The 24,347-nt window shown below is 44.5% G+C and overlaps 1 protein-coding gene and 1 non-coding gene across 2 annotated transcripts; both read right to left on the reverse strand.

Annotated features, from left to right (window-relative positions):
* Positions 1 to 697: 697 nt before the first annotated feature.
* On the reverse strand, positions 698 to 23,326 carry LOC106588807 (centrosomal protein of 170 kDa). The gene is made up of 19 exons (XM_014178268.3): positions 23,185 to 23,326; positions 21,029 to 21,183; positions 20,582 to 20,671; positions 20,410 to 20,488; positions 20,000 to 20,058; positions 19,119 to 19,314; positions 15,236 to 15,373; positions 14,455 to 14,919; positions 13,742 to 14,163; positions 13,432 to 13,560; positions 12,911 to 13,046; positions 11,151 to 12,680; positions 10,640 to 10,892; positions 10,361 to 10,478; positions 5,675 to 5,833; positions 4,680 to 4,768; positions 4,130 to 4,223; positions 1,885 to 1,936; positions 698 to 1,441 (listed from the first exon to the last, which is right to left on the reverse strand). The coding sequence occupies exons 2-19, from the start codon at positions 21,131 to 21,133 to the stop codon at positions 1,137 to 1,139; spliced, it is 4,419 nt and encodes a 1,472-aa protein (XP_014033743.2). The 5' UTR covers positions 21,134 to 21,183; positions 23,185 to 23,326; the 3' UTR covers positions 698 to 1,136.
* Positions 10,166 to 10,257, reverse strand: trnav-uac (transfer RNA valine (anticodon UAC)). Its single transcript is given in 2 exon segments — positions 10,166 to 10,201; positions 10,218 to 10,257. It is a non-coding gene; the product is annotated as a tRNA-Val (tRNA).
* Positions 23,327 to 24,347: the final 1,021 nt, after the last annotated feature.

Here is a 24,347-nt window from a genome sequence, read left to right on the forward strand (position 1 = left end):
GTCCAACCGTGAGTGAGAGTGTAATTTCAGTTGATCTAATCTGTTGGGTTATACTGATACATGTGATACAATATGTGACTATAGCCAGTGACAAACGCATGTATGGCCTTGTGTCAATTGAGAACGGTTGATTAAGTAGTTCTGGAACGCTGTTCCAGAGCAAGCACACCTGATTCAACAATAATAAAACCTATGGAAATGTAACAGTATAATATGTCTATTAAACCTGAATTAAAACCCCTCTATGGATTTACAAAAAACCTTTGAGATTGAGATGGTTCTTTACAGAACCATTGTCCATTAAAAAAAGGGTTCTATATAGCCCCCAAAAGGGTTGGAACCACAGCGGAACCCTTTTTGGCTCTATATATAACCTTTTTTAATGGAAAAGGTTCTTTATAGCACCATACAGGTTCCATTTAGAACCTTATGAGTATGGTTAAAGAACCAAAGCCAAAGAACCCTTATTTGCCACTATATAGAACCATTTGTTTTTAGTGTGTAAAGTTACACGGTGTTACACAATCGGCAACACTGTCGAACACAAACAGAATCATATCAAAAGTCTTCTGAAAAGTCATCAATCAACCAGCAACAGCTGCCGTTAGCAGACCATAATGCAAAATAACTCTTGATACTTTTCAAACGTGTTCAAGAATATTGATAGAGTAGTGTTGATGACGGACTGTAGGACATGTACTGGTACAGAGATTGTATTGACAGTACATCATCCTTTCACAACCTTTCTATACACATGTTATAGCTACAGAACAAGCTCACTGTTGGCTCCAATTCATATGAACAAATGGATTGGTATGTCATAGACAAAGATTAACAGTGTTTCTTCACTTCTCTTTTGGTCAGGTCTGATGTCCAGGAGGTTTGTCCAGACATTGAAGGAAATGTCAACCCACTGGGCGTACACTAGTTGAGTCAACATCGCTTCCACGTCTTTTCAATGAAATGACGTTGAAACAATGTGGAAGAGATATTGAATTGACATCTGTGCCCAGTGGGAATCCCATCTCTCCAAGTCTTTTACCATCCTCCCTAGTAGTGAGCCTCAATCAGGGCCCCTCCAAGCAAGTGTTTAGGTAGTTGTACTTTAGTTGTGTGTTCTTGATCCAGTATCCTCCTCATTTATGAACCACACAGTTCTGTTCTCCACCACTAGAGGGCAGATTATTATTCACATGGAGTCCCAGGTCTCTCTCTGCCACCTGGGTAGAGGTGCCTGAGGCCCCCGAGGAGGGTCCACCGCTGGGGGCCGACAGGGTGCTGCTAGAAGGGCCTTCTCCACTACTACCTCCAGGGGGGTGACCGGCAGCGGAGGGCCCCGCTGCCCCAGGACTGACCCTCTGCAGGTCGGTCAGAGGGCTGGTCAGTCCCAGGCTGGTCAGGGCATCCAGGGTGCCGTCCGGATCCACCATCACATCAATCACTGTGGAGGAAAGAGGAGAAGGTCTAAGTCAATGAAAGAGGTGGTCTGTCTATCAGTCAGTCAAAGAGGAGAAGGTCTGTAAATCAGTCAGTCAAAGAGGAGAAAGGTCTGTCAATCAGTCAGTCAAAGAGGAGAAGGTCTGTCAATCAGTCAATCAAAGAGGAGAAGGTCTGTTAATCAGTCAGTCAAAGAGGATGTCCGTCAGTCAAAGAGAAGGTCTGTCAATCAGTCAGTCAAAAAGGAGGTCTGTCAATCAGTCAATCAAGCAAGCAAACAATCAATCAATCAGAGAATGGAAGATTTATTGATATAAAATGTGATGATTGATATGATGAAATACGTATGAATATAGATGCTCTATGCAGATGCTAACTGTATATCTCTATGACTTGTACTATATACAGCTGAAATCAAATCATGTATGACTGTCTCAGGACTCATACCTAGTAACTGTCTCTCCACTCTCTTCAGATCCTGGAGGACGGTGGTGATCTCCTGGTAAACAACCACACAACAAACAAAAAGGTCAACAACAAAAAACACAACAATTGTTTATGGAATTGAAGAAGGGATACCGTTCACGATAAGACACTGACGTCCTCACCTGTTACCTTCCTTATACAACAACAACATCAGATTGACCCTTGTTACCTTCCTCCTATCTACTGGGAAAAGTTGAAGCAATTAAAACGTGGCATAATCATCCCCTCCATTTGGACTCTAGTGAACAGACACATCACTGAGAGGTAGCCTAAGGCCAGCCACTGTGTTCAGTCTGAATTTACAACCTTGTTCCTGAGCAAGGCAGTATTTTTTGGACCACCCACGACAACTGACTATAAGTCAAGTCCTTTGACTAATCAAACTGCTCCTCTCCTCCAGCTTGAATGGAAGTTCTGATATAGGATCAGTTTAGCCTTTTAGATCATAATTAATACAATTATATGAACATGAGAGACCTGATCCTAGATCAGCTCTCCTACTCTGAGACACTTTTTAATACGGGAGGACAGTGAGGAGGGATCGCTGATATAGGGAGGTGGGACTGAAAGGCTGTCGGTTCAAATCCCAGGATGGACATATTATCGCCGTTCACCCGAGAGTGACACTTGATTCTGATGTGATGTTTGATACTGTTGTCGAATGTTATGTTATACTCTCGGAGAGAGAGAAAGATAGGGAATGAGAGAGTGAGAGAGAGGCAAGAGAGGGAGGGAGGGAGAGAGAGAAAGACAGAGGGAGGGAGGGAGAGAGAGAGAGGGAGGGAGGGAGACGGAGGGAGAGAGAGAGAGAGGGGGAGAGAGAGGGGGAGAGAAAAGAGAGAAAGAGAGAGAGGGGGGGGAGGGAGGGAGACGGAGGGAGAGAGAGAGAGAGGGGGAGAGAGAGGGGGAGAGAAAAGAGAGAAAGAGAGAGAGGGGGGGGAGTCAAACCTCATCAATTAAAGTGGATATTAAAATACTTTATTACAATCAAGAAACATCATAACTTATACTTTCAGAATTGAGAGGAAGTGACTTATTATCTTGATTCAGAAAGTGATGCCAACTCACTTCTCAATTAAACAAATGTGACTGTGCAGACCGGGGGGCAGGTTTGAGAAACACGTCCTTACCTCACCCCCTTACCACCTTCTGTTTAGGTCGTCCTACTACATCTGGGTGTTTGTCAGGCTTAACAGACATGATTAATGCAACAGCACCATCAGCCAATGACGGCCTTTAAAACTACTCCGAGCTACCCAGATGGTGGTAGAAGTCATCAATTATTTACCGTCCCAAAGTTTTGTTGCATCATCACCCCAAATAAGCACTCTCTGGTTTGTGTTTAGATTTTTACCAGGCACTTCTCTTGCACCATTGAGAGCGTCCTGACCGGTTGCATCACGGCCTGGTACGGGAATTGCTCCGTCTATGACCGCAAGGCCCTCCAGCGGGTGGTGAAGATGGCCCAGTACATCACTGGGACCGTGCTCCCACCCATCCAGGACATCTACTCGAAACGGTGACTGAGGAAGGCCCACAGCATCATCAAGGACTCCACAAACCCCAGCCACGAGCTGTTCTCTCCCTTACCGTTGGGCAGACGTTATTGGAGCATGAGGTCTGATACCAACAGGCTCAGAGCAGTTTCTTTCGACAAGCCATCAGACTGCTGAACACTTGAACTGGACTGACCACCTGCTCTGATTCTCCATACCTTAGCACACATGCACTCACTGACGCAAGCATTCACACACCCACACAGACACATATACATTCATGCTACACACACATCACAACTGTCGCTACCAGAATGTTATTATTATTTCTAAATACTGCACAATGTAAACACTTGCCCCCCAACCCCCATTCCCCCAAAACACGTGTAAATATTGGACTATAAATTGTGCCTTCCTTTATTATACTTATGCTAAAATGTTTATTCTATTCTACTGAACCATTAACTTTATGTTCCTATTATTATTTTTTATTACGTTTTATTGTGGTTGCACCGTCCAGAAGGAACCTGCCAGTACACATTTGGTTGGACGGTGTATACTATGTGTATCCCGTACCTACGACTAATAAAACTTGAAACCTGAACTTGAAACTAGGTCCACCTGCCCTCTGTAGTCATTTATCCCAGCTGCTGGGTGGTACAGCAAGAGGCAAGGTGTGAGGTCAGGACAGTAGGGGTCTGGCACCTTACCGTGCTGGAAGTCTGGAGGAGTAGAGAGTCATGCTCGGCTTGGAGTTTATTCTCAATCTCGTCCCATTTCCGGTCCTTATCTTTGAATAATATCCTGGAGAAGTTTTCAAAAATAAATTGAAAATAAATATCTGTTCTATGATCACGTTGAGTGATTTAATTTGTGTGAAATGGGTTGAGGGGGGACATGAAATTGGTTTCTGATGTTTAAAAAGTGAGGATGGATGATTCAAGTTGTCATCTTAACCTTTATGAAGTGCCATTCATAATATGCAAATTAGGATACCGTATTTTCTAGGATACAATCCATCATATCTTATACAACACTACTGATTCTTCCTTGTCGTTAACCGGATTTGATCCAGTTCAAAGCACAGCATGTAGCTGCATGTATTCAGAATGAAATGACTTCAAAATCAAACGCTAGCCTATTATTTCACACTGCTTGTGTTTTCTTGCAACTCATAAAGCACTTCATCATCAAAATCAGGGAATTCATTATTTCACATTCCTTTTCTTTGAATGAGTCGTGATGAAAGGTGATGCCTACCTGATTTTGCCTGCTGTTTTGTCCACAGAATGGCGTATCCGTGCAGAGAGCTGGGTCACAGATGCTAATAGTAAACTGTCCAACACCGCCTGAGGGGAAACAACAAGGAAAAGAGGAGGTCTTATGTAAGAGGTGCTTCAGTAAACACCTAAAATAGCATAATAACTAGGACAGGCAGGGATACCAAGGCTATATGCAGTCACAAAACCATGAGGATATTAGATATACAATAGCTTCTTTTTGCACAAATCTCCCAGAAACCAGCATCATCCATCATTAATATAGTAATAATTGTGATATTAAGGACCGGACCTTTTTTTTCCAATTTTTGCCTAAAATGACATACCCAAATCTAACTGCCTGTAGCTCAGGCCCTGAAGCAAGGATATGCATATTCTTGGTACCATTTGAAAGGAAACACTTTGAAGTTAGTGGAAATGTGAAATGAATGTAGGAGAATATAACACATTAGATCTGGTAAAAGAAAATACAAAGAAAAAAACAACCTTTTTTTGTTACATCATCTTTGAAATTCAAGAGAAAGGCCATCAAAAATTTATTCCAGCCCAGGCGCAATTAACATTTTGGCCACTAGATGGTAGCAGTGTATGTGCAATGTTTTAGACTGATTCAATGAACCATTGTATTTCTGTTCAAAATGTTATATCAAGACTGCTCAAATGTGCCTAATTGGAATATTAATAACTTTTCAAGTTACACACTGTTTCATCAATAATACAGTATGTTTCTGATGGGATAGGGTCAATTCACCCTGACATCAAGTCCTTTTGGTTTATTGGCTGTGTTTTGTCTCTCTCTAACGACTGTTTTTCAAACTTCTTTATCTCAAACTGGTAATGTTGCCATTGTCATTATAAACACACATTGGATAAAGACAAGCTGAACCAGACTAGAAACCAGGCTAAACCAGAGTACAATCAAATACTTTCAATTATTTATATTTTTAGTTTGGATTCCAAGCGGCAACAACTCACGTCCTCTCTGTTCCAGGTCTGGCGGCGAATGGCGCGGGGACCCTGTCTGTTAGAGTTGCGTGGCCGGAGCTCCACGGGGCGGATGTTATTACCCAGAATGTTCTCTGTAGATGGGCCGCTTCCCAGATCCAAGCCATCGTCAAAAACTCGCTCCTCCAACTGGGCAAAGCAACCAATACAAAGTAATTTGTTTTCTGATATATACAGTACCAGTCAAAAGTTTGGACACATCTACTCATTCCAAGGTTTTTCTTTATTTTTACTCTTTTCTACATTGTAGAATAATAGTGAAGACATCAAAACTATGAAACAACACATATGGAATCATGTAGTAACCAAAAAAGTGTTAACCTCTCTAGGGTTGGCGGGACGAAATCATCCCACCTACGTAACAGCCAGTGGAATCCTGTGGCGCGTTATTCAAATACCTTAGAAATGCTATTACTTCAATTTCTCAAACATATGACTATTTTACAACATTTTAAAGACAAGACTCTCGTTAATCTAACCACACTGTCCGATTTCAAAAAGGCTTTACAACGAAAGCAAAACATTAGATTATGTCAGCAGAGTACCCAGCCAGAAATAATCAGACACCCATTTTTCAAGCTAGCATATAATGTCACATAAACCCAAACCACAGCTAAATGCAGCACTAACCTTTGATGATCTTCATCAGATGACACACCTAGGACATTATGTTATACAATACATGCATGTTTTGTTCAATGAAGTTCATATTTATATCAAAAAACAGCTTTTTACATTAGCATGTGACGTTCAGAACTAGCATACACCCCGCAAACTTCCGGTGAATTTACTAAACATTTACTAAATTACTCACGATAAACATTCACAAAAAGCATAACAATTATTTTAAGAATTATAGATACAGAACTCCTCTATGCACTCGATATGTCCGATTTTAAAATAGCTTTTCGGTGAAAGCACATTTTGCAATATTCTGAGTAGATAGCCCGGCATCACAGGGCTAGCTATTTAGACACCCAGCAAGTTTAGCACTCACCAAACTCAGATTTATTATAAGAAAAATGTTATTACCTTTGGTGTTCTTCGTCAGAATGCACTCCCAGGACTTCTACTTCAATAACAAATGTTGGTTTGGTCCCAAATAATCCATTGTTATATCCAAATAGCGGCGTTTTGTTCGTGCGTTCAAGACACTATCCGAATGGTAAAGAAGGGTGACGAGCACGACGCATTTCGTGACAAAAATTTCTAAATATTCCATTACCGTACTTCGAAGCATGTCAACCACTGTTTAAAATCAATTTTTATGCCATTTTTCTCGTAAAAAAGCGATAATATTCCGACCGGGAATCTGCGTTTAGGTAAAAAGACGAAAGAAAATAAAGCATGGGGTCGACTCGTGCACGCGCCTAAGCCCATTGTCCTCTGATCGGCCACTTGCCAAAAGCGCTAATGTGTTTCAGCCTGGGGCTGGAATTACATCATTCAGCTTTTTCCCGCCTTCTGAGAGCCTATGGGAGCCGTAGGAAGTGTCACGTTACAGCAAAGATCCTCAGTCTTCAATAAACAGAGGCAAGAAGCTCAAGGAATGGTCAGACAGGGCACTCCCTGTAAGGAATCTTCTCAGGTTTTTGCCTGCCATATGAGTTCTGTTATACTCACAGACACCATTCAAACAGTTTTAGAAACTTTTGGGTGTTTTCTATCCAAAGCCAATAATTATATGCATATTCTAGTTACTGGGCAGGAGTAGTAACCAGATTAAATCGGGTATGTTTTTTTATCCGGCCGTGCAAATACTGCCCCCTATGCCCAACAGGTTAAACAAATCCAAATATATTTGAGATTCTTCAAAGTAGCCACCCTTTGCCTTGACGACAGCTTTGCACACTCGCTAACGTCTGCTTCCAACTCACACTCTCAAACACGTAGATCCCCTGAACGCGGCTCATTTTCCAACCCACTTTCCAGCTCACACTCTCAAACACATTGATCCCCTGAACGCAGCTCACTCTCCAGATCCCAATCACCTGAATTCTGATCACCTGTTCACACACCTGTATGTCATTATCACACACTATTTAGTTCAGTTCTTTGCACCCCATCATTGTGAGGTATTGTTTGTTTTGTGACACACTTCTAGTTGGAGCTCTGGTTTGCCTGTAATTTAAGCATCCTGTGTATGTGTCACGTCCTGACCAGTATAAGGGTTATTTGTTATTGTAGTTTGGTCAGGACGTGGCAGAGGGTATTTGTTTTATGTGGTTCGGGGTGGTGTTTTTGTAGAAGGGTATTTGATTCATGTATTCCGGGGTTTTTGGGCACTGTTCTATGTTAATGTATTTCTATGTTTAGTCTAGTTAGTTGTATTTCTATGTTTAGGTTAATGGGGGGTTGGACTCTCAATTGGAGGCAGGTGCTTTCTCGTTGCCTCTGATTGAGAGTCCTATATATGGGTATATGTTTGGTTTAGTGTTTGTGGGAGATTGTTTCTTGTTTTGCCTGTGAGCCTGACAAGACTGTTTTGTTTTTCGTGAGTTCTTCGTTGTTTGTTATTTTGGTGTTCACTTCATTTTAAAATAAATCAAGATGAGCATCCACATTCCTGCTGCGTTTTTTTGGTCCTCCATTCCCGACGACAACCGTGACAGTATGATAGTTGTTGCCTGGCTCACTAACGACACCTTTTGCCTATTCCCTGCCTGTACTTTAGCCTATCGGATTTCCTGTTATCAACCTATTATCTGATCTCCCAGACAATGTTACTAGCCTTTTCCCTGCCTGTACTGTTGCCTTTTTGGACCCCCTGTGTATGACCTTCTGCCTGCCCCTGGACCCAGCTACCTGCCTCCTCCTTTGGTACTTTACATTAAACACCTGCTGCGCCCTGCGCTTGAAAGCAGCTCTCTGTCTCCCAAAGTGTTCATTACACACGCTTGGCATTCTCTCAACCAGCTTCATGAGGTATTAACCTGGAATACATTTCAGTTAACAGGTGTGCCTTGTTAAAAGTTAATTTGTGGAATTTCTTTCCTTCTAAATGTGTTTGAGCCAATCAGTTGTTGTGACAAGGTAGGGGTGGTATACAGAAGATAGCCCTATTTGGTAAAAGACCAAGTCCATATTATGGCAAGAACAGCTCAAATAAGCAAAGAGAAATGACAGTCCATCATTATTTTAAGACATGAAGGTCAGTCAATGCGGAAAATTTCAAGAACTTTGAAAGTTTCTTCAAGTGCAGTTGCAAAAACCATCAAGCGCTATGATGAAACTGGCTCTCATGAGGACTGCCACAGGAAATAAAGACCCAAAGTTACCTCTGCTGCAGAGGATAAGTTCATTGGAGTTAACTGCATCTCAGATTGCAGCCCAAATAAATGTTTCACAGAGTTCAAGTAACAGACACATCTCAACATGAACTGTTCAGAGGAGATTGTGTGAATCAGGCCTTCATGGTCGAATTGCTGCAAAGAAACCACTACTAAAGGACACCAATAATAAGAGACTTGCTTGGGCCAAGAAACACGAGCAATGGACATTAGACCGGTGGAAATCTGTCCTTTGGTCTGATGAGTCCAAATTTGAGATTTTTGGTTCCAACCGCCGTGTCTTTGTGAGACGCAGAGTAGGTGAACGAATGATCTCCGCGTGTGTAGTTCCCACCATGAAGCATGGAGGAGGAGGTGTGTGGGTGCTTTGCTGGTGACACTGTTATTTATTTAGAATTCAAGGCACACTTAACCAGCATGACTAATACACGCCATCCCATCTGGTTTGCGCTTAGTGGGATTATCATTTGTTTTTCAACAGGACAATGACCCAAAAAACCTCCAGGCTGGGAAAGTGCTATTTGACCAAGAAGAAGGGTGATGGAGTGCTGCATCAGATTACCTGGCCTCCACAATCACCTGACGTCAACCCAATTGAGATGGTTAGTGTTGAGTTGGACCACAGAGTGAAGGAAAAGCAGCCAACAAGTGCTCAGCATATGGCGGAACTCCTTCAAGACTGTTGGAAAAGCATTCCAGGTGAAGCTGGTTGAGAGAATGCCAAGAGTGTGCAAAGCTATCATCAAGGCAAAGGGTGGCTACTTTGAAGAATCTAAAATCTAAAATATATTTTGATTTGTTTAACACTTTTTTGATTACTATATGATTCCATATGTGTTATTTTATAGTTTTGATGTCTTCACTATTATTCTACAACGTAGAAAATAGTACAAATAAAGAAAAACCCTGGAATGAGTAGATGTCCAAACGTTTGACTGGTACTGTAAATCCACAATATTCACAAGGAGCAGGCTTCAGGGCCCGTATTTATGTAGCTTCTGATAGGAGTAGTGATCTAGGCTCAGTTTTTAGAATTTTGATCATATTCCTAGATCAGCACTCCTACTCTGAGACGCTTTATGAATATTTTACATTTACATTTTAGTCATTTAGCAGACGCTCTTATCCAGAGCAACTTACATTTCATACATTTTATTTTTTCCCCCGTACTGGCCCCCCGTGGGAATCGAACCCACAACCCTGGCGTTGCAAACACCATGCGTTGTAAACACCATGCTCTACCAACTGAGCTACAGGGAAGGCATGGGCCCTGATATGTACAGGTAGCTCAGACTTTTGGGGAAGTCATGACTGATGTCAACAGCTACATAAAGTGGGATTTATTGCATCGTGGGATGTGTAGTACCATGGCTCCTGGGTCAGTGGCAGCACTAGCGGCTGGGCTGACTGAGTCGATCTCTCCGGCCACGTCATGGATCTCCCTGGCCAGCATGGCCAGGTCTTTGGCTAGGTCCTGACTGATCCTGTCAACATACAGGAAATTAATCAGTTAAATACCCTTGATTTTACTTCTATTGTGTATTATTGTGCGTATTATATTGTATAGGCCTAGTGAGATTGCTCCACTATGGAATTGACCCTACAGTATCTCTGTATATGTACAGTACAGACTGCTCCTCCATACCTGGCGATCTCTTCACTGTGAGTGGTCCAGTCCTTCATGTACTCCTCCTGTTCTCTGCCTGCTGACTGCTGCCTCAGAGCCGCTATGCCCCCCGGACTGGGCGTGGCAGGGGCGGAGCCACCCAGCTGGGTCAGCCGCGGCGACGCAAACTGCCGGGCGGGACCGCTGTGCTTGGACGGGTGGCGGTTGGAGCCGAACTCGTCCTCAGAGGTGGAGGCGTAGTCCATGGGCATCCGGCGCCACCGGCCACCAGCTGGAGTCAAGAGAATATGTTTTGTCAGTAGCAGTAGTAGTGATTGAGAGCTTTACCACTACTAGATACACATAACTGTCCATAGAGAAGAGATTTTACTCATACATATAAATGTACATAAAGATGCTCAATTATGACAGAACCTACAAAAAGACTATAGCACAAACATGATACAAAATCAAACATTGCGGTGGATAAGTTACTAGAGAACAGTCACTCAGAAACACTACTTCTGTATCAGACAGTACAGTATGTTACCTGTGGGGGTGATGTAGCCCTTAGACTTGTCAGGTAGTTTGGAGGCGCTGTTAGCCCTGGCCCTGGGTATTATCCCTCCCATGTTGCTGACTCCTCTGAGTCCCTGTCGGACGGCGTAGTTGGTAGCAATGCTACGAGCCCCTATCCCCCGGCTACGGCCCCCCGTGGCCTCTGAGTCACTCTGGGCAGACGGAGATCCCATCCTGGGCTTCCTGGGCTGGGCCAGGGCCTCAATGCGGGACAGGCCTCTCCGGATCCCTGGTCCGGGAGCCGCGGACCTGGAGCTAGCGGTGCTAGCCTCGGAGGCTACGGACATCCGGTCCATGTCGGCTGGTTCGGTATCGGAGGAGTCCCCCAAACGGGCACGTCTGAGTATCGAGGCCCGGGTGGGCCGCACCTTGGGCAAGGTGGTGGTAGGTTTACTGAGGGTGTTCGTGGTGGTGCTGGACGCCTGGGTGTTTTTAGCCCGGCTAGCCTTGGTGCTAGCCTCCACTCTGGTGCTTCCGGCTTGGGTTCTGGCGTGGGAACTGTGGGAGCTAACCTCATGTATGGAGGGTTGGGAGTCGGAGAGGAGGGAGTTGGAGTTGACGTCGTCATCTGTTAGGTCCAGGGAGGTCCAGGCACGACCAGCTTGGCGGGTCCCTTGTCCTCCAGACGGTCTGGATTTGGGTTTCCTATCCTGGGTATCTCTGGCTCTGGTAGGCCCCTTGGTGGAGGAACACAGCACCGTCTTCTCCCTCTCTTTCTGTTGGGCCGCTAGGGTACGTCTCTTCTGGTGGACCACCTTCCGCCCTCCGATGCCCGCTGCCTGGCTAACGGTGCTGGTGGTGTCCACATCCGACTCGGGCGACAAAGACCCCTCGATGGACTGGCTAATTGGTTCACCCAGGTCTGATACCGTTGTCTCCAGAAATGCACCCACCGCCTCTGAGTCCTTCTGCCGGGTGGTACTATCCACCCTGCCCTCCTTTGTCAGTATTCGTGCCCCAGTTTGCGTGTCAATCCGTGGGATGAGCTCCTGGGGGACGTTGGTGCTGGGTCTCTCCACCGTAAAGCTCTCTTGTCTAAGAAGAGGTTTCCCAACACTCTCCCTTTCTTTAGCCTTCTCCTCCATCTCCTTCTTCCTCCTCCGTGCCTCCTCCAGTCTCTTCCCCCCACTACTCACTGGCCGAGGAGGCAGTTTCGCCAACACAGTTTCTTTCCGGCTTCCCGCATCTTGGTTCTTAGCTGGAGAGCCTTTTTTTGGACTTCCTCTGGTGCTTCCACCCACACTACCAGCCTGGCTACCCCCACCACCTCCACCACCAGGCTTGGTCCTCCCTACTCTCCCCATCTCCTGGTTCTCCTTCTCCTGGAGCTCAGTGTCCTGTTTCTCCCCCACATCGGAGGGGCGATGAGCTGGACCAGGGGATCTCCTCCCCCCTGGGGTTGCCTCCTTTGTGGAGGGGAGCTGGGGCAGGGTTCTCCTCTTGCGCTCTGTATAGCTGGAGGAGGCCATGGAGGCAGAGTGACTGGACTCACTGATCTCAGCTATAGAGAGACAGGGTATTAAAAAAAATCATAATCATTTCTACACAATAATATCTATTGTGTCTAACTAACTCTCATATATTGGCGATATAAATACCCAACACTCTTTTCTTTATTCTAGTTATTTTTGACTTTATACTGAAATAAGTGGTATGACTAATAAATTAAAAACAACTGAAAAAGAGCAAATCACTTCAATTTCAAAACAGGTCTAAAACCAGCAGTAGTACCTCTGTCCTCAGTGTGGTAGTGGACATGGGACTCAGCTCCAGAGCCCTCAGGATCAGTTCTGATGTGGCTGGCTGCCAGAGTAGCCCATTGGGAGACCCACCTGGGACCACCCACAACCAGCTCCTCTGGGAGAGACTGGAGGACAAACAGGGGAGAAACTTAAATTGAACAACACCCAGTCCCCAACATAAAGGGGAGAGACTAGAGCACAGGGAAGACAAGGACACATTCTACTAGTCAGAGTGTCACAGTGGCATGTACACATCTATTATTTACAGGTAAAATGCTTAGGACTACTTCAAACAAAACCGCACTTTTGAGAGCATATCTTTTCTTTATAAAAAATCGTATTCTTTCCACAAGGAATGACATCAAACTGAAAGCTTTCTTTACGTGTGAAGTCTGCCTTAATCTTGGAGTATAAATATAGCAAATCTACAGTAGTGTCTGGCTTAGAGTTGAACTCCTTCACTCCTCTGCAATGGAGAGTCTCTGTGTAGACAGACAGAAATGCTGTTACCTCTGGTTCGATACGTCCAGGCTTGCCTCTGTCTCCTGAGCCTGGTCTCTGAGTGGTCAGTCTCTCTCTCTGGATGTCAGGATAGCCCCCCACCCTGGACAGAGACTGGTAGTCCTCCACACCAAATACCTGGGCCAGAACATGGACTTCAATAAACATTCAACCAAACAATCAATCAAGAGATCAACATAATGTGGGCTTAGTGCACTTGCACTGTATCACTTGCAGTAAATACGAGGCTATGCCCTTGACAATAATACACCAATTATGGGACTCATGACTGTGTAAAATAGTTATTTACCATCCCCACCTTGTCAATCATTCTCCTGGCCTCCTCCTCTTGGTTATCTTCGTTCTCTATCTCTATGGTATAGGTCCCCCGGTCGCTATAGTCATCTCCATGGCGATTCTGAAACCCCTCCCCAAGTCCTATCGGTTGGTGTTGGTCGCGGTGGTAAGGAACTGAATCCTTGGTCCTCTCTCTCTCTCTTAACTCTCCTCCGATGGGTGCCATTTTGGAAGCTGAGGATCTGTGTCGTCGGGCTGGGCTATCTTCCTCGGCAAAGAGTCCCTCTGGGACGTTGGCGCGCCCCTCTCGTATCTTGACCCCTGACCCCTCTAGTCGGCCGCCCCACAGCCCCCTGGAGTGGTCCTCGAGGGCGGCCCAGCGTTGCTCTCCCAGCGCGGCTGCGTTCTCCGAGTCGCTCTGGGTACCGTCCTCGTGTTTACTACCTGAAACGAGAGAGAAGGGGGTTGGACGTTTGGTGTGTGCAGTTATAATCCTATGAACCTATTGGGTTGGTTTCCCAGACACCGATTAAGCATAGTCCTTGACTATGAAGCGCTTTCGATGGAGATTATCCATTGAGCATGCTTTCAAATCAAGGACTAATCTTAATCTGTGTTTGGGAAACTGTCTCATAGTGTAATAACTGTGTAGTGCTATGTAATGTAATGGCAAGAGGACTTGCCGACGGAAAAATCTCAATTCTATTCTTATGGTGATTGGTAGGTTGGTCTTACCTTTAAGACTCTTCAGCTGAACCGGCACATCGCTCTTCACGCTCTCCCCGTCGTCCTCCGCCACTCTGTCAACCGACTCCGTACGGGCCAATGGGATCTCGTTCTGGGCCAGCCAATCAGCTACTTTCACCTCCGCCGCCACCATGGCCGTTTGCAGGGCGCTCAGCTCCTCTCCCGCGCCCTTCTTTGGGGGCCGTGGCCTCACCTCCGGCGCCACCTTCGCCACCCGGTCCTTAACCGTCACCTTATTGGACGCCTGCAGGTCAAACTTGATGGTGAAGGAGGCGTGGCCCTGGGGGATGACTTCAGGACCGGAGGCGGGGTTAGTGGCGGTGGCGCCATCCGTGTCTTGGGAGGGGGGTTCGTTGGTATAGGAGGGGATCTCGAAGTAACTGGGCTCCTGGCCTGAGGTGTACAGGCCATTCTCCTGGGCCTCGGCTGTTGTCTCCTTGGGGTCTTTACCATCTGTCGTTTCAAGCAGATATCAAGATGGCGTAATACAAGGACGTAGACTTTGAGATTCAATTGCTGTCATATGCTACCAGAAAAGCAAATGTCTAATGTTATCTGGTAGGGTTTTTTATGTATAAACAGGCAGACAGACAGACAGACAGACAGACAGACGAGACAGACAGACAGACAGACAGACAGACAGACAGACAGACAGACAGACAGACAGACAGACAGACAGACAGACAGGCAGGCAGGCAGGCAGGCAGGCAGACAGACAAAGTGAAACACAGCTAACTTCAGTCTGTATTCCAGGCTAGACAGCATCTACCTGACTCAGATCTCTCCTGCTTCCTGTCAGTTGTCGTCCCATCCTGCTTCCCAGAGTTCTCATCGTCTGCGTCCCCGTCCCCCCACCAGGAAGGCTGGCCGTACAGAGGGGTGCCCCTTTTTAGTACTGCAATGTCCCCTGGGAAAGAAACGACACCCTCCACAAGGTCAGTGAGAAAGACATGGATTTTGTTTTGAACTGAAATTGTGTTTCCTCACAGTTCTCCAAAAGGCTATTGTGACAGAGCAAGTTTAACCTCCTAGTTTGTCTTCCGCAGGTATTCCCACACGCATTGCCTTCGGGAGTATGCCAAATAAAAATGTATATATATTTTTTTTATTTAAAAAAAATGATTCTTCACATTTTCAAACAGTCCATTTATATTTTCCAACGGGGCTATACATTTGGGTGAGGTTTTCTTCTCACCTGAGTAGCCTCGTTTCACTGCCAAAAATAGTGTTCAGTGAAATAACAACACAATGTCAAATACAGGTAGCCTAGTCAAATAATTAACATCCAATCACATTAACCGTTACTCTCTCGCGGGAATTCCATTAACGGACCGTATGTAGTCAAACATAGCTGCCACTCATTCCGTTTGCTCGAAAATTGATAAATGGTTTAAAAAAGTTAGGCCCGCATCCATAGAGATACATACCAGCTCTACTGGTAGTACTGCTACTACTAGCAGTACTACACCTGCACCTGTCAACGACACAAGTTGTTCTGCTTCCACGAGCACATCCAATATACATTTGTTGTTATCCCAGCTAGCATGGACACTGACAGTTGTGAATCTGACGCAGCCGAAGAGCTACTGCCTCCTTACCCGGGAAAGCACCGAACAACAGACAGGGACGTTGGACCATCTAAGAGGCGCAAATATGATGAGAACTACATTGATTTGGGGTTCATTTATATTGGGAGTAGTGCCTTTCCTCAGCCACAGTGTGTTATATGTGCAAAAGTACTATCTCACAACTTGATGAAACTTTCACTCTTGCGCAGACATTTAGAAACAAAACATGCCAATTTGAAAAATAAGCCACAGGAGTTTTTTGAGCGAGAATTAAAACGACATTTGAGTAGTAAGACGTGTATAAAAGCCACAGATACCATTAATAAGAAGGGGCTAGAAGCGTCTTATATGGTGAGCTACCGAGTGGCTAGGACAGGCAAGCCCCATACTATTGTGGGGGACTTAATTCTTCCTGCTGCCGAGGATATGGCTTGGACAATGCTGGGGGAAAAGGCCAAAAAAACTATAGAGACAATGTCTTCATCAAACAACACTATTTCACGATGCATCAGTGACATGGCAAGATATGTTTTGAAACAATTACTGCTTCGCATACATGCCAGTGAATTCTATGCGTTACAGCTGGATGAGTCAACAGACGTGGCGGGCCAGGCACAGCTGGTATATGTCCGTTACGTTTATGGGGGGTCAATTAAGGAAGACATCCTCTTCTGCAAACCACTGGAAACCAGGACAACAGGAGAGGATATTTTTAAAGTACTGGAGAGCTTTGTGACATCAAATGGAATTTGGTGGTCAAGATGTTTTGGTATCTGTAATGACGGCGCAAAAGCCATAACAGGTGTAATAAAGATAATCTAACGTTTTACCTAATGATATATAAGGAGGGCATTTGCACAACATGTTTCACAACAGCACACAACAAAATTCCAGAGACATATTGAGCGACCAACTGATACCAATCACGACCACACCCAGAGACAGATGGCTGACTTAAGCCCTAGCCACACGAACTGACCACTGGTGTAAAGAACAACATTCCATGAATATCGCAAGCACCCAGACACGAATTACCAGAAATACACACACACACACACACACACTTAGGTGTGTTGGACTCCGAGGACAAAGGACACTGCCAAGGGCCAATGGGAAGTCGACACCACCTGGAGAGTGGACCGTCCCTCCACTCATCGACCAGTCAGGAGAGCGGACCTACTAGACTCAACGTCAACACACTGTTATTTCATTGTATAAATTGGATGTATACTATGTTTCGGGGCTCTCTTCTGCTAGTTCCCTATGAGCTAAACGAAGGAGTCCGTGCACGCTTTGCCAAATATCTTTGTCTCATAATAAACTGCCTTACTATAAACTGAATCACCCGGTCCAACGTCTTGACTTGGTCTCCTTCTCAAATAACTAATCATCAACACAGGGAGACATAGTGGAGTGGTAACGAAGCTTGCAAGCAGTTGCTCTCGACGCCACTTGGGTACACTGCAGTATCCACCGAGAGGCTCTTGCTGCCAAGGGAATGCCTAACAGCTTGAAATACGTTTTGGACACTACAGTGAAAATGGTTAACTTTGTTAAAGCAAGGCCCCTGAACTCTCGTGTATTTTCTGCACTATGCAATGATATGGGCAGCGACCATGTAACGCTTTTACAACATATAGAAGTGCACTGGTTATCAAGGGGCAAAGTATTGACATGTATTTTTTAATTGAGAGACGAGCTTAAAGTTTTCTTTACTAACCATAATTTTCACTTGTCTGACCACTTGCATGATGACGAGTTTCTCACGCGACTGGCCTATCTGGGTGATGTTTTTTCTCGCCTGAATGATCTGAATCTAGGATTACAGGGATTCTCCGCAACTATATTCAATGTGCAGGACAAAATTGAGGCTATGATTAAGAAGTTGGAGCTCTTCTCTGTCTGCATTAACAAGGACAACACACAGGTCTTTCCATCATTGTATGATTTTTTTGGTGCAAATTAACTCAAATTTACGGACAAATGTCAAATGTGATATAGCAAAGCACCTGAGTGAGTTGGGTGCGCAATTACGCAGGTACATTCCTGAAACAGTTGACACAAACAACTGGATTTGTTATCCCTTTCTTACCCTGCCTCCAGTCCACTTACTGATATCTAAACAAGAGAGCCTCATCGAAATTGCAACAAGTGAAAATTAAATTTAATCAGAAGCCACCGACAGATTTCTGGATTGGGCTGCGCTCAGAGTATCCTGCCTTGGCAAATTGCACTGTTAAGACACTGATGCCCTTTGCAACCACGTACCTATGTGAGAGTGGATTCTCGACCCTCACTAGTATGAAAACTAAATACAGGCACAGACTGTGCGGAAAATGATTTAAGACTGAGACTCTCTCCAAAACAACCCAACATTGCAGAGTTATGTGCATCCTTTCAAGCACACCCTTCTCATTAACCTGTGGTGAGTTATTCACAATTATCTATGAACAAATAAGGTTTTATATGTAAAATGGTTAAATAAAGAGCAAAATGATTGATTATTATTATATTATTATTTGTGCCCTGGTCCTATAACAGCTCTTTGTCATTTCCCACTTGTGACAAAAACTCACACTCATTCTTATGTTTAATAAATGTATCGTATAGTGTGTGTTTGTGTTGCAGGCTTTCAACGATGGCAAAAAACAACATTTGAGAGTGCGCTGACCCTGGTGCTAGACGGGGTACGCAGCTGGAGGTTGAATGTTTGAAGGGGTACGGGACTATAAAAAGTTTGAGAACCACTGGTCTACCGCAATGTCCCCTGAGAAACAAACAACGACCTCTGCAAACTCGAACTAGCACTTTGTACCCACACAAGTCCCCAAAAGACATTGCGGCAGAACAGTTTGACCTCCAAATTTGTCTCCAAGTCAGAACACTTTAGAATCACATTTAGGTGACAGCCTAGCGTAGGAAACTAAAAATACAGGACACACGGTTGTCACAGCACAGACTGTGTGGGTGTATGGCATCGCCAAAATCCTGTCACCTCTGTTATCTAGTCCTGTCATCTCTGTTAACCTAATCCTGTCACCTGCGTCACCCTCCAAGGTCCATGCGGAGTGCAGACCCTCTCACCTGTCAGCTTGTCACCCCCGACCTCCTCTCTGCTGGTCTCAGGGGGTTTACTACCCACTGCCACCGCCCCGTCGGATCCACCCTCGGAACCACCCTGGGCTGCAGCCTTGACCTCTACTGCAGGTCTGGATGGTTCCGGAACAGCTTCTGGAGGCTTTACCGTCTGCAGCAGGAGCTGACTATTAAACTTCTCGTGCTGATAGACGAAGACACAGGACAACACAGAGAGGAGATGAGCTCACACAGTTAGAGGTATGATTATATGGGTCAGTTTAATAAGGAGCTCTTCTATGTTTGCACTAACATACATGGGACAATCTATCCTTGCATCAGTGAAATTATACAGTAGTCACGGTCTTGGTTATAAGCATAGAATTTTTTGTTGTTGTGCAAATCTCAATTGGCATCAGTTCACGATTCACGCAAAATCTGAGTCATTTATGCATGTAGAACTCAAGTTAGGATTCAGACAGACCTAACTGAACAATGTATCTTCAAGTTCCTCATAAAGTATGTTTTTGTCATTCGAACAAAGCAGTGAGGTTTTGCTACATGCAGCAGAAACCGCCGCCATTCTTGACTGAACATAATCTCCATTAAACATGCATCAACCGACGTAGTAGAAAAAGGCATTTCTCAGGGCTTTTCTTTCATAATACTTTGTAAGCATATTTTACTGGGTCTCTTTCTCAATTCATATTTCCTCGAGTCCTCGCATCCTCTCTCCTCGCCTCCTTCTCAAAATGGATTACAGAAGAAAGTCAGAGGGGAGGGACCTTGGAACCTCTCCTCCAATATGGTTGAGAAAAAGGCGAGGAGATAGGATGATAAGAATCACAGAAAGAGAACTAGCTATTTCTTTAGCCTACTGTCCAACCAACCTTTAGTGCTTCCTCGGGGACATGGAGCTCTCCTCGCACCACAGTGAACAGGTTGGTATGTGAGACAGGTTAAGGAAAGGTGATTGTACAGCACAGGCTTAGCTCTTTACAGGAGATAGCACAGATATTTAACATTTTAGTCATTTAACGGCCTACATTCTTATTCAGAGCGACGTACAGTCAAGAAACAGATATGCTAATCTATTATGCATTAGTCACAGCAGTAAGTTTGAAAGGTTAGATGATTTTTCAGGCAGTATATTACGAGTTATTATTTTACAGTTTTATATACCCGTACTCTGGTCTTGAAGTCCTTTTTTTTGTCGCTCTCATTCATTATGTATTGATGAAATTTCAATTAACTACTGTAGGCTAAACTTCAAAGAATAAATGTCACCATGACAGGATATCATATCCAAACCTCAACTTGTCGTCAATTTTCAAAGTGATATACACCTGCTCCTGTATTCTGACATCATTCACAAATGTCTGGAAGGAAAGGAATATCATTATTAGCAGTTTAGAACAGTTTATGAAGCACATGAATCATTTCATAATCATATTTATTAAAATCTTACTTACCCCATTCAGGCTTCCCAGGTCCTTGACTTTATGTTCGTCCGTGGTTGGCTCATAGTTGATAACGGCATGCTGTTTGTCCACACTGCGGGACTAAAGACACAATAATCCAGTCAATCAATATAATCCTGCTAATCTCTTTATAATCCAGATTACATAGATTACATTTGGTCCATCAGTCACCTGCAGTAGTGTGACCCACTAGATTCGAACCCAGGTCTCTTGACAAGACTGTGTGAGCCCGCGGAGCTAAAGCCTAGAGATCAGCTCTGGGAGCTACCGCACGTCTTCAGGTTACTCATCATGCCGGAGTGGTTCATCGACCCACCTCCATAACATTAGCAGTGGTAGTACAGTTTAGGCATAACAGCTACAGTGTTGGACTGACATTCTCCAGTACCCGGGTTGGAGTTCCGTTCTAGACTCGCTACAATACTAAATATGATTTACCTGTAACATGAGTTCACAGTCGTCTCGACCAACAAAGATCATCTCCCAGGGGAGGCGGTGCCTCATGCCCCCGCCACTCACCAGGAACCAGGAAGAGACACTCATCTCTGCCACGCCCACTGCCACACCTGCTCACCTTTAACCCCTATGACACCCTGTGTAAGAAGACAAGGGGCTCCATTCAATCAGTATGGCGGAAGTTCAACGGTACAGCATGAATGAATGTTTAAAGGCAATGTTCCCGCGTTAGCGGAGACTGCATTCACGGTAACCGCTACATATCTCGGCTCAATGGGAAATTACCGTTACATTTCTATCACGCAATCTGTAACACTTCAGCAATACAGATTGAATAGAGCCCACGGTCAGTATCAGTTAGTTAGAACAACCAGTCATAACAGCCAACTGTAAATGGAGGGAACACAATCATTACCCTTTTTATTAAAACATTTTATATGGTTGCTCACAATGTAAAGAGCTTTGTGATTTTTGTCTGTAAATAAAAATCTCTCTACCAATGAAGTGTAGGCCTATTATTATAATGTATTATTGTCACGACATTCAAACTATTTTCGACAAAGTCGAATGAAGAGAATGGATAAGAACCTAAAAACAAACAGGGATAAAGTTAACAACTTTGTCACACCTAAACTCAGAAAAGAGGTTTCTTTAAACAAAATGCCCAGCACACTGACCTGCTGGTATGACTGGACCTTGTTGCTAACAATACGGCCTTAGAATAGACTACATTGCAACCATTCCAGAAGAAATGAGATAATACGTCAGACTGTTTGACATCCTGCATAACGGCCAAATTTAATTACTGAGTGTTGCCGGGTCACCAAACCAAAGTCTCACTGAACCAATGTCACTGAACTGAGAGTGGCCATTCAGTGATGATGGATATAGTGTGTTACAGCAGGTTGTAATACAGGCTAACATACAGGATCTAAACAACGACGATAACTGTTGGATAGTTGATCAGATGGCTTAGATAGACCAGACAGACAACCTGAAAGACATGAAGATACTGTATAACATGAGTATGACTCAGGACAGGCACAGAGATCACAGCAGGTAGACAGAGAGGGAGAGATGGACACACACCCACACACTGACAAAGAGTCATCTCATTTCCGCTCAGAAGAAACATACCATCTGGTGCTCATTTTTTGGCCAAAATTCCTATATATATATATATATATAGGCCTACAGTAGCCTACATAAAAACACACTAAGACTATATGGCCTAACTAGCCTACCATTCAGTTTGCAGTGACACAGGCCTCCATAGGCAATGCTTGAAGGGGTATGCTACTGGTAGGCCATGCTGACTCACGATGCCCCATCAGTGGAAAAGTGATTTAGCGAGATTTAATCTAATCAGGCACCTTGTCATATCTAGGCCCCGATTGAGTGTTGATGGTTCATATGTGAATGCGACCAGACAGTCCTGATTCTCCATTGTGGAATTGGATTGGTTAACCCTCTATGCGGCCTCGGTCTCGCAATTGTGCCCGACGTTTTTGCATTGGTTTCGTTGCCGTCTCTCTCTCGTTCTCCCTCCTTCTCTCAATTACAGAGCTATATCGTAAATGACAGCTCATCATTTCTCCCTGGAAGCTACAGTAGATGGCCCTGCCTGAGCATAAAAAACAACCAACCCTGCGTTAGCGACCGTTCACTTCCTTATTATTACATTTACCATGTGTCCAATAATCATTATTTGTTTTATTAACATAGGCTGTTTTGGGTGTACTAGACACCATATTGATGTATGGCAACTGATGCTGCTGTTTTTCAGTCTGGTCGGTAACCTTTTGCGGTTAAAAGCTTATATGACATCTTTATCATAATCGATAGCTTACATATGTGGTATTACGAGTGCCATTTAGGGCAACGCGTAACACCGAATTACACATACAGGTTAATTTGAAAGGTTTACAATAATAACCCGTCACGTGTTGTTTAGGTCGCCAATTTGATGTGTTCTCTGGGCTGTACCGTTATGGACGAAATAGCCTGGTACCCTCGGACACAAATAGCCTAGAATTTTCATTTTGCGGGCCTTTTTTTCTGTAAGGCAGGTCGCGGGCAAATGCATTGTCTGGGTGTGGTCAGATACGGCGGAGTAATAAAACATGCATCTCACTCACCCTTTGTCAGGTACGGAGTATTCAGCATCCGATTTGTATCCTGTAAATCTTTTGATGCACGGTGCAGTGACATACAGTGAGGGAGCCTGCTGCCTGCCCAGCCCTGGTCCTCGAGCGCTTCTCTTCCTTCGCCTCGAGGTGGCGCTGCGCTGATGTGCAACACAACAAGCCAAGAAGGCAAAGGCAGTCCATCCATGATGCTACGCAATGACAACAACGGCGCAATGAGCGCATCTTCTTGCGTATGACGTTGAGATGTAAACTGTAATCCAATGGTTCCCAACCTTTTTCTGTTACTGTACCACCAATTTAATTTAGCTCTGCCCCAGAATACCCCTCAGGTACCCCCTCATGTGCATTTGACCACGAAGCCTATGGTCTCATGAGTCTTCTCACGTACCGCAGAACACCTGTTGTAGGCTACTGAGTTCTTTAAGGTTGGTCAATGCTGTCCCATGAATATGATCCAGTTGTTTTGATATAGCCAGATGCTGCTAATTCGCGATGGTTGCAGTAAACACAAGTGTTCTTTATTTCTTTATGCTGGAGGCTACTGCATGTGTTGGACCGAAGGATCACTGTCACATAATGTGGTCTGTTATGGGTGTAGTGACAATGTTTTAAGTAGGCTACTGGAATTAGTCTTAAAATGTTGAGCATGTGGAAAATAGTAATTGTTTGCTAGATTGCATTGCCTTACTTAGTATCCTATGAAACGAACCTTTATAGACTGTAGGACTTCACTTTTATTTGATAATAGGCTACCATTTCAATAATCCCTCATGGACAGATTTTAGTTCTGTGTTTCGAAGAGTACTTGATAAATGACATGTGTTAATTTGACGTTATAACCGGCAGAGGGCAGCCTAACTCTATGTTTGGCAGTGAACCAATGGAGCATGGTTCACTGCTGTGGTGGGTGACTGCCAGGTACCAGTACAGGGTGTGTGTGTGGTGTGTGTGCCTGCCAGTAACCAGTAGTCAGGGCTAACATTGTAGCCAGCAGACTGTCTCCCCCTCCTCTCTTCTACTTCCTTAATGGAGTTGTCAGTGCTGAAAGATGCTTCTGGTCGACCCTGCGGATCGGAATCTGATAGTGAAGCCAAGAGCAGCTGGACCGTGTAGGCTACGTGTGCCATTTTTAAATGTGTATAGCGCTGTCC

This window comes from Salmo salar, chromosome 02 (genome assembly GCF_965601325.2).
Source record: "Salmo salar chromosome 02, fSalSal1, whole genome shotgun sequence".
NCBI classification, from domain to species: Eukaryota; Metazoa; Chordata; class Actinopteri; order Salmoniformes; family Salmonidae; genus Salmo; species Salmo salar.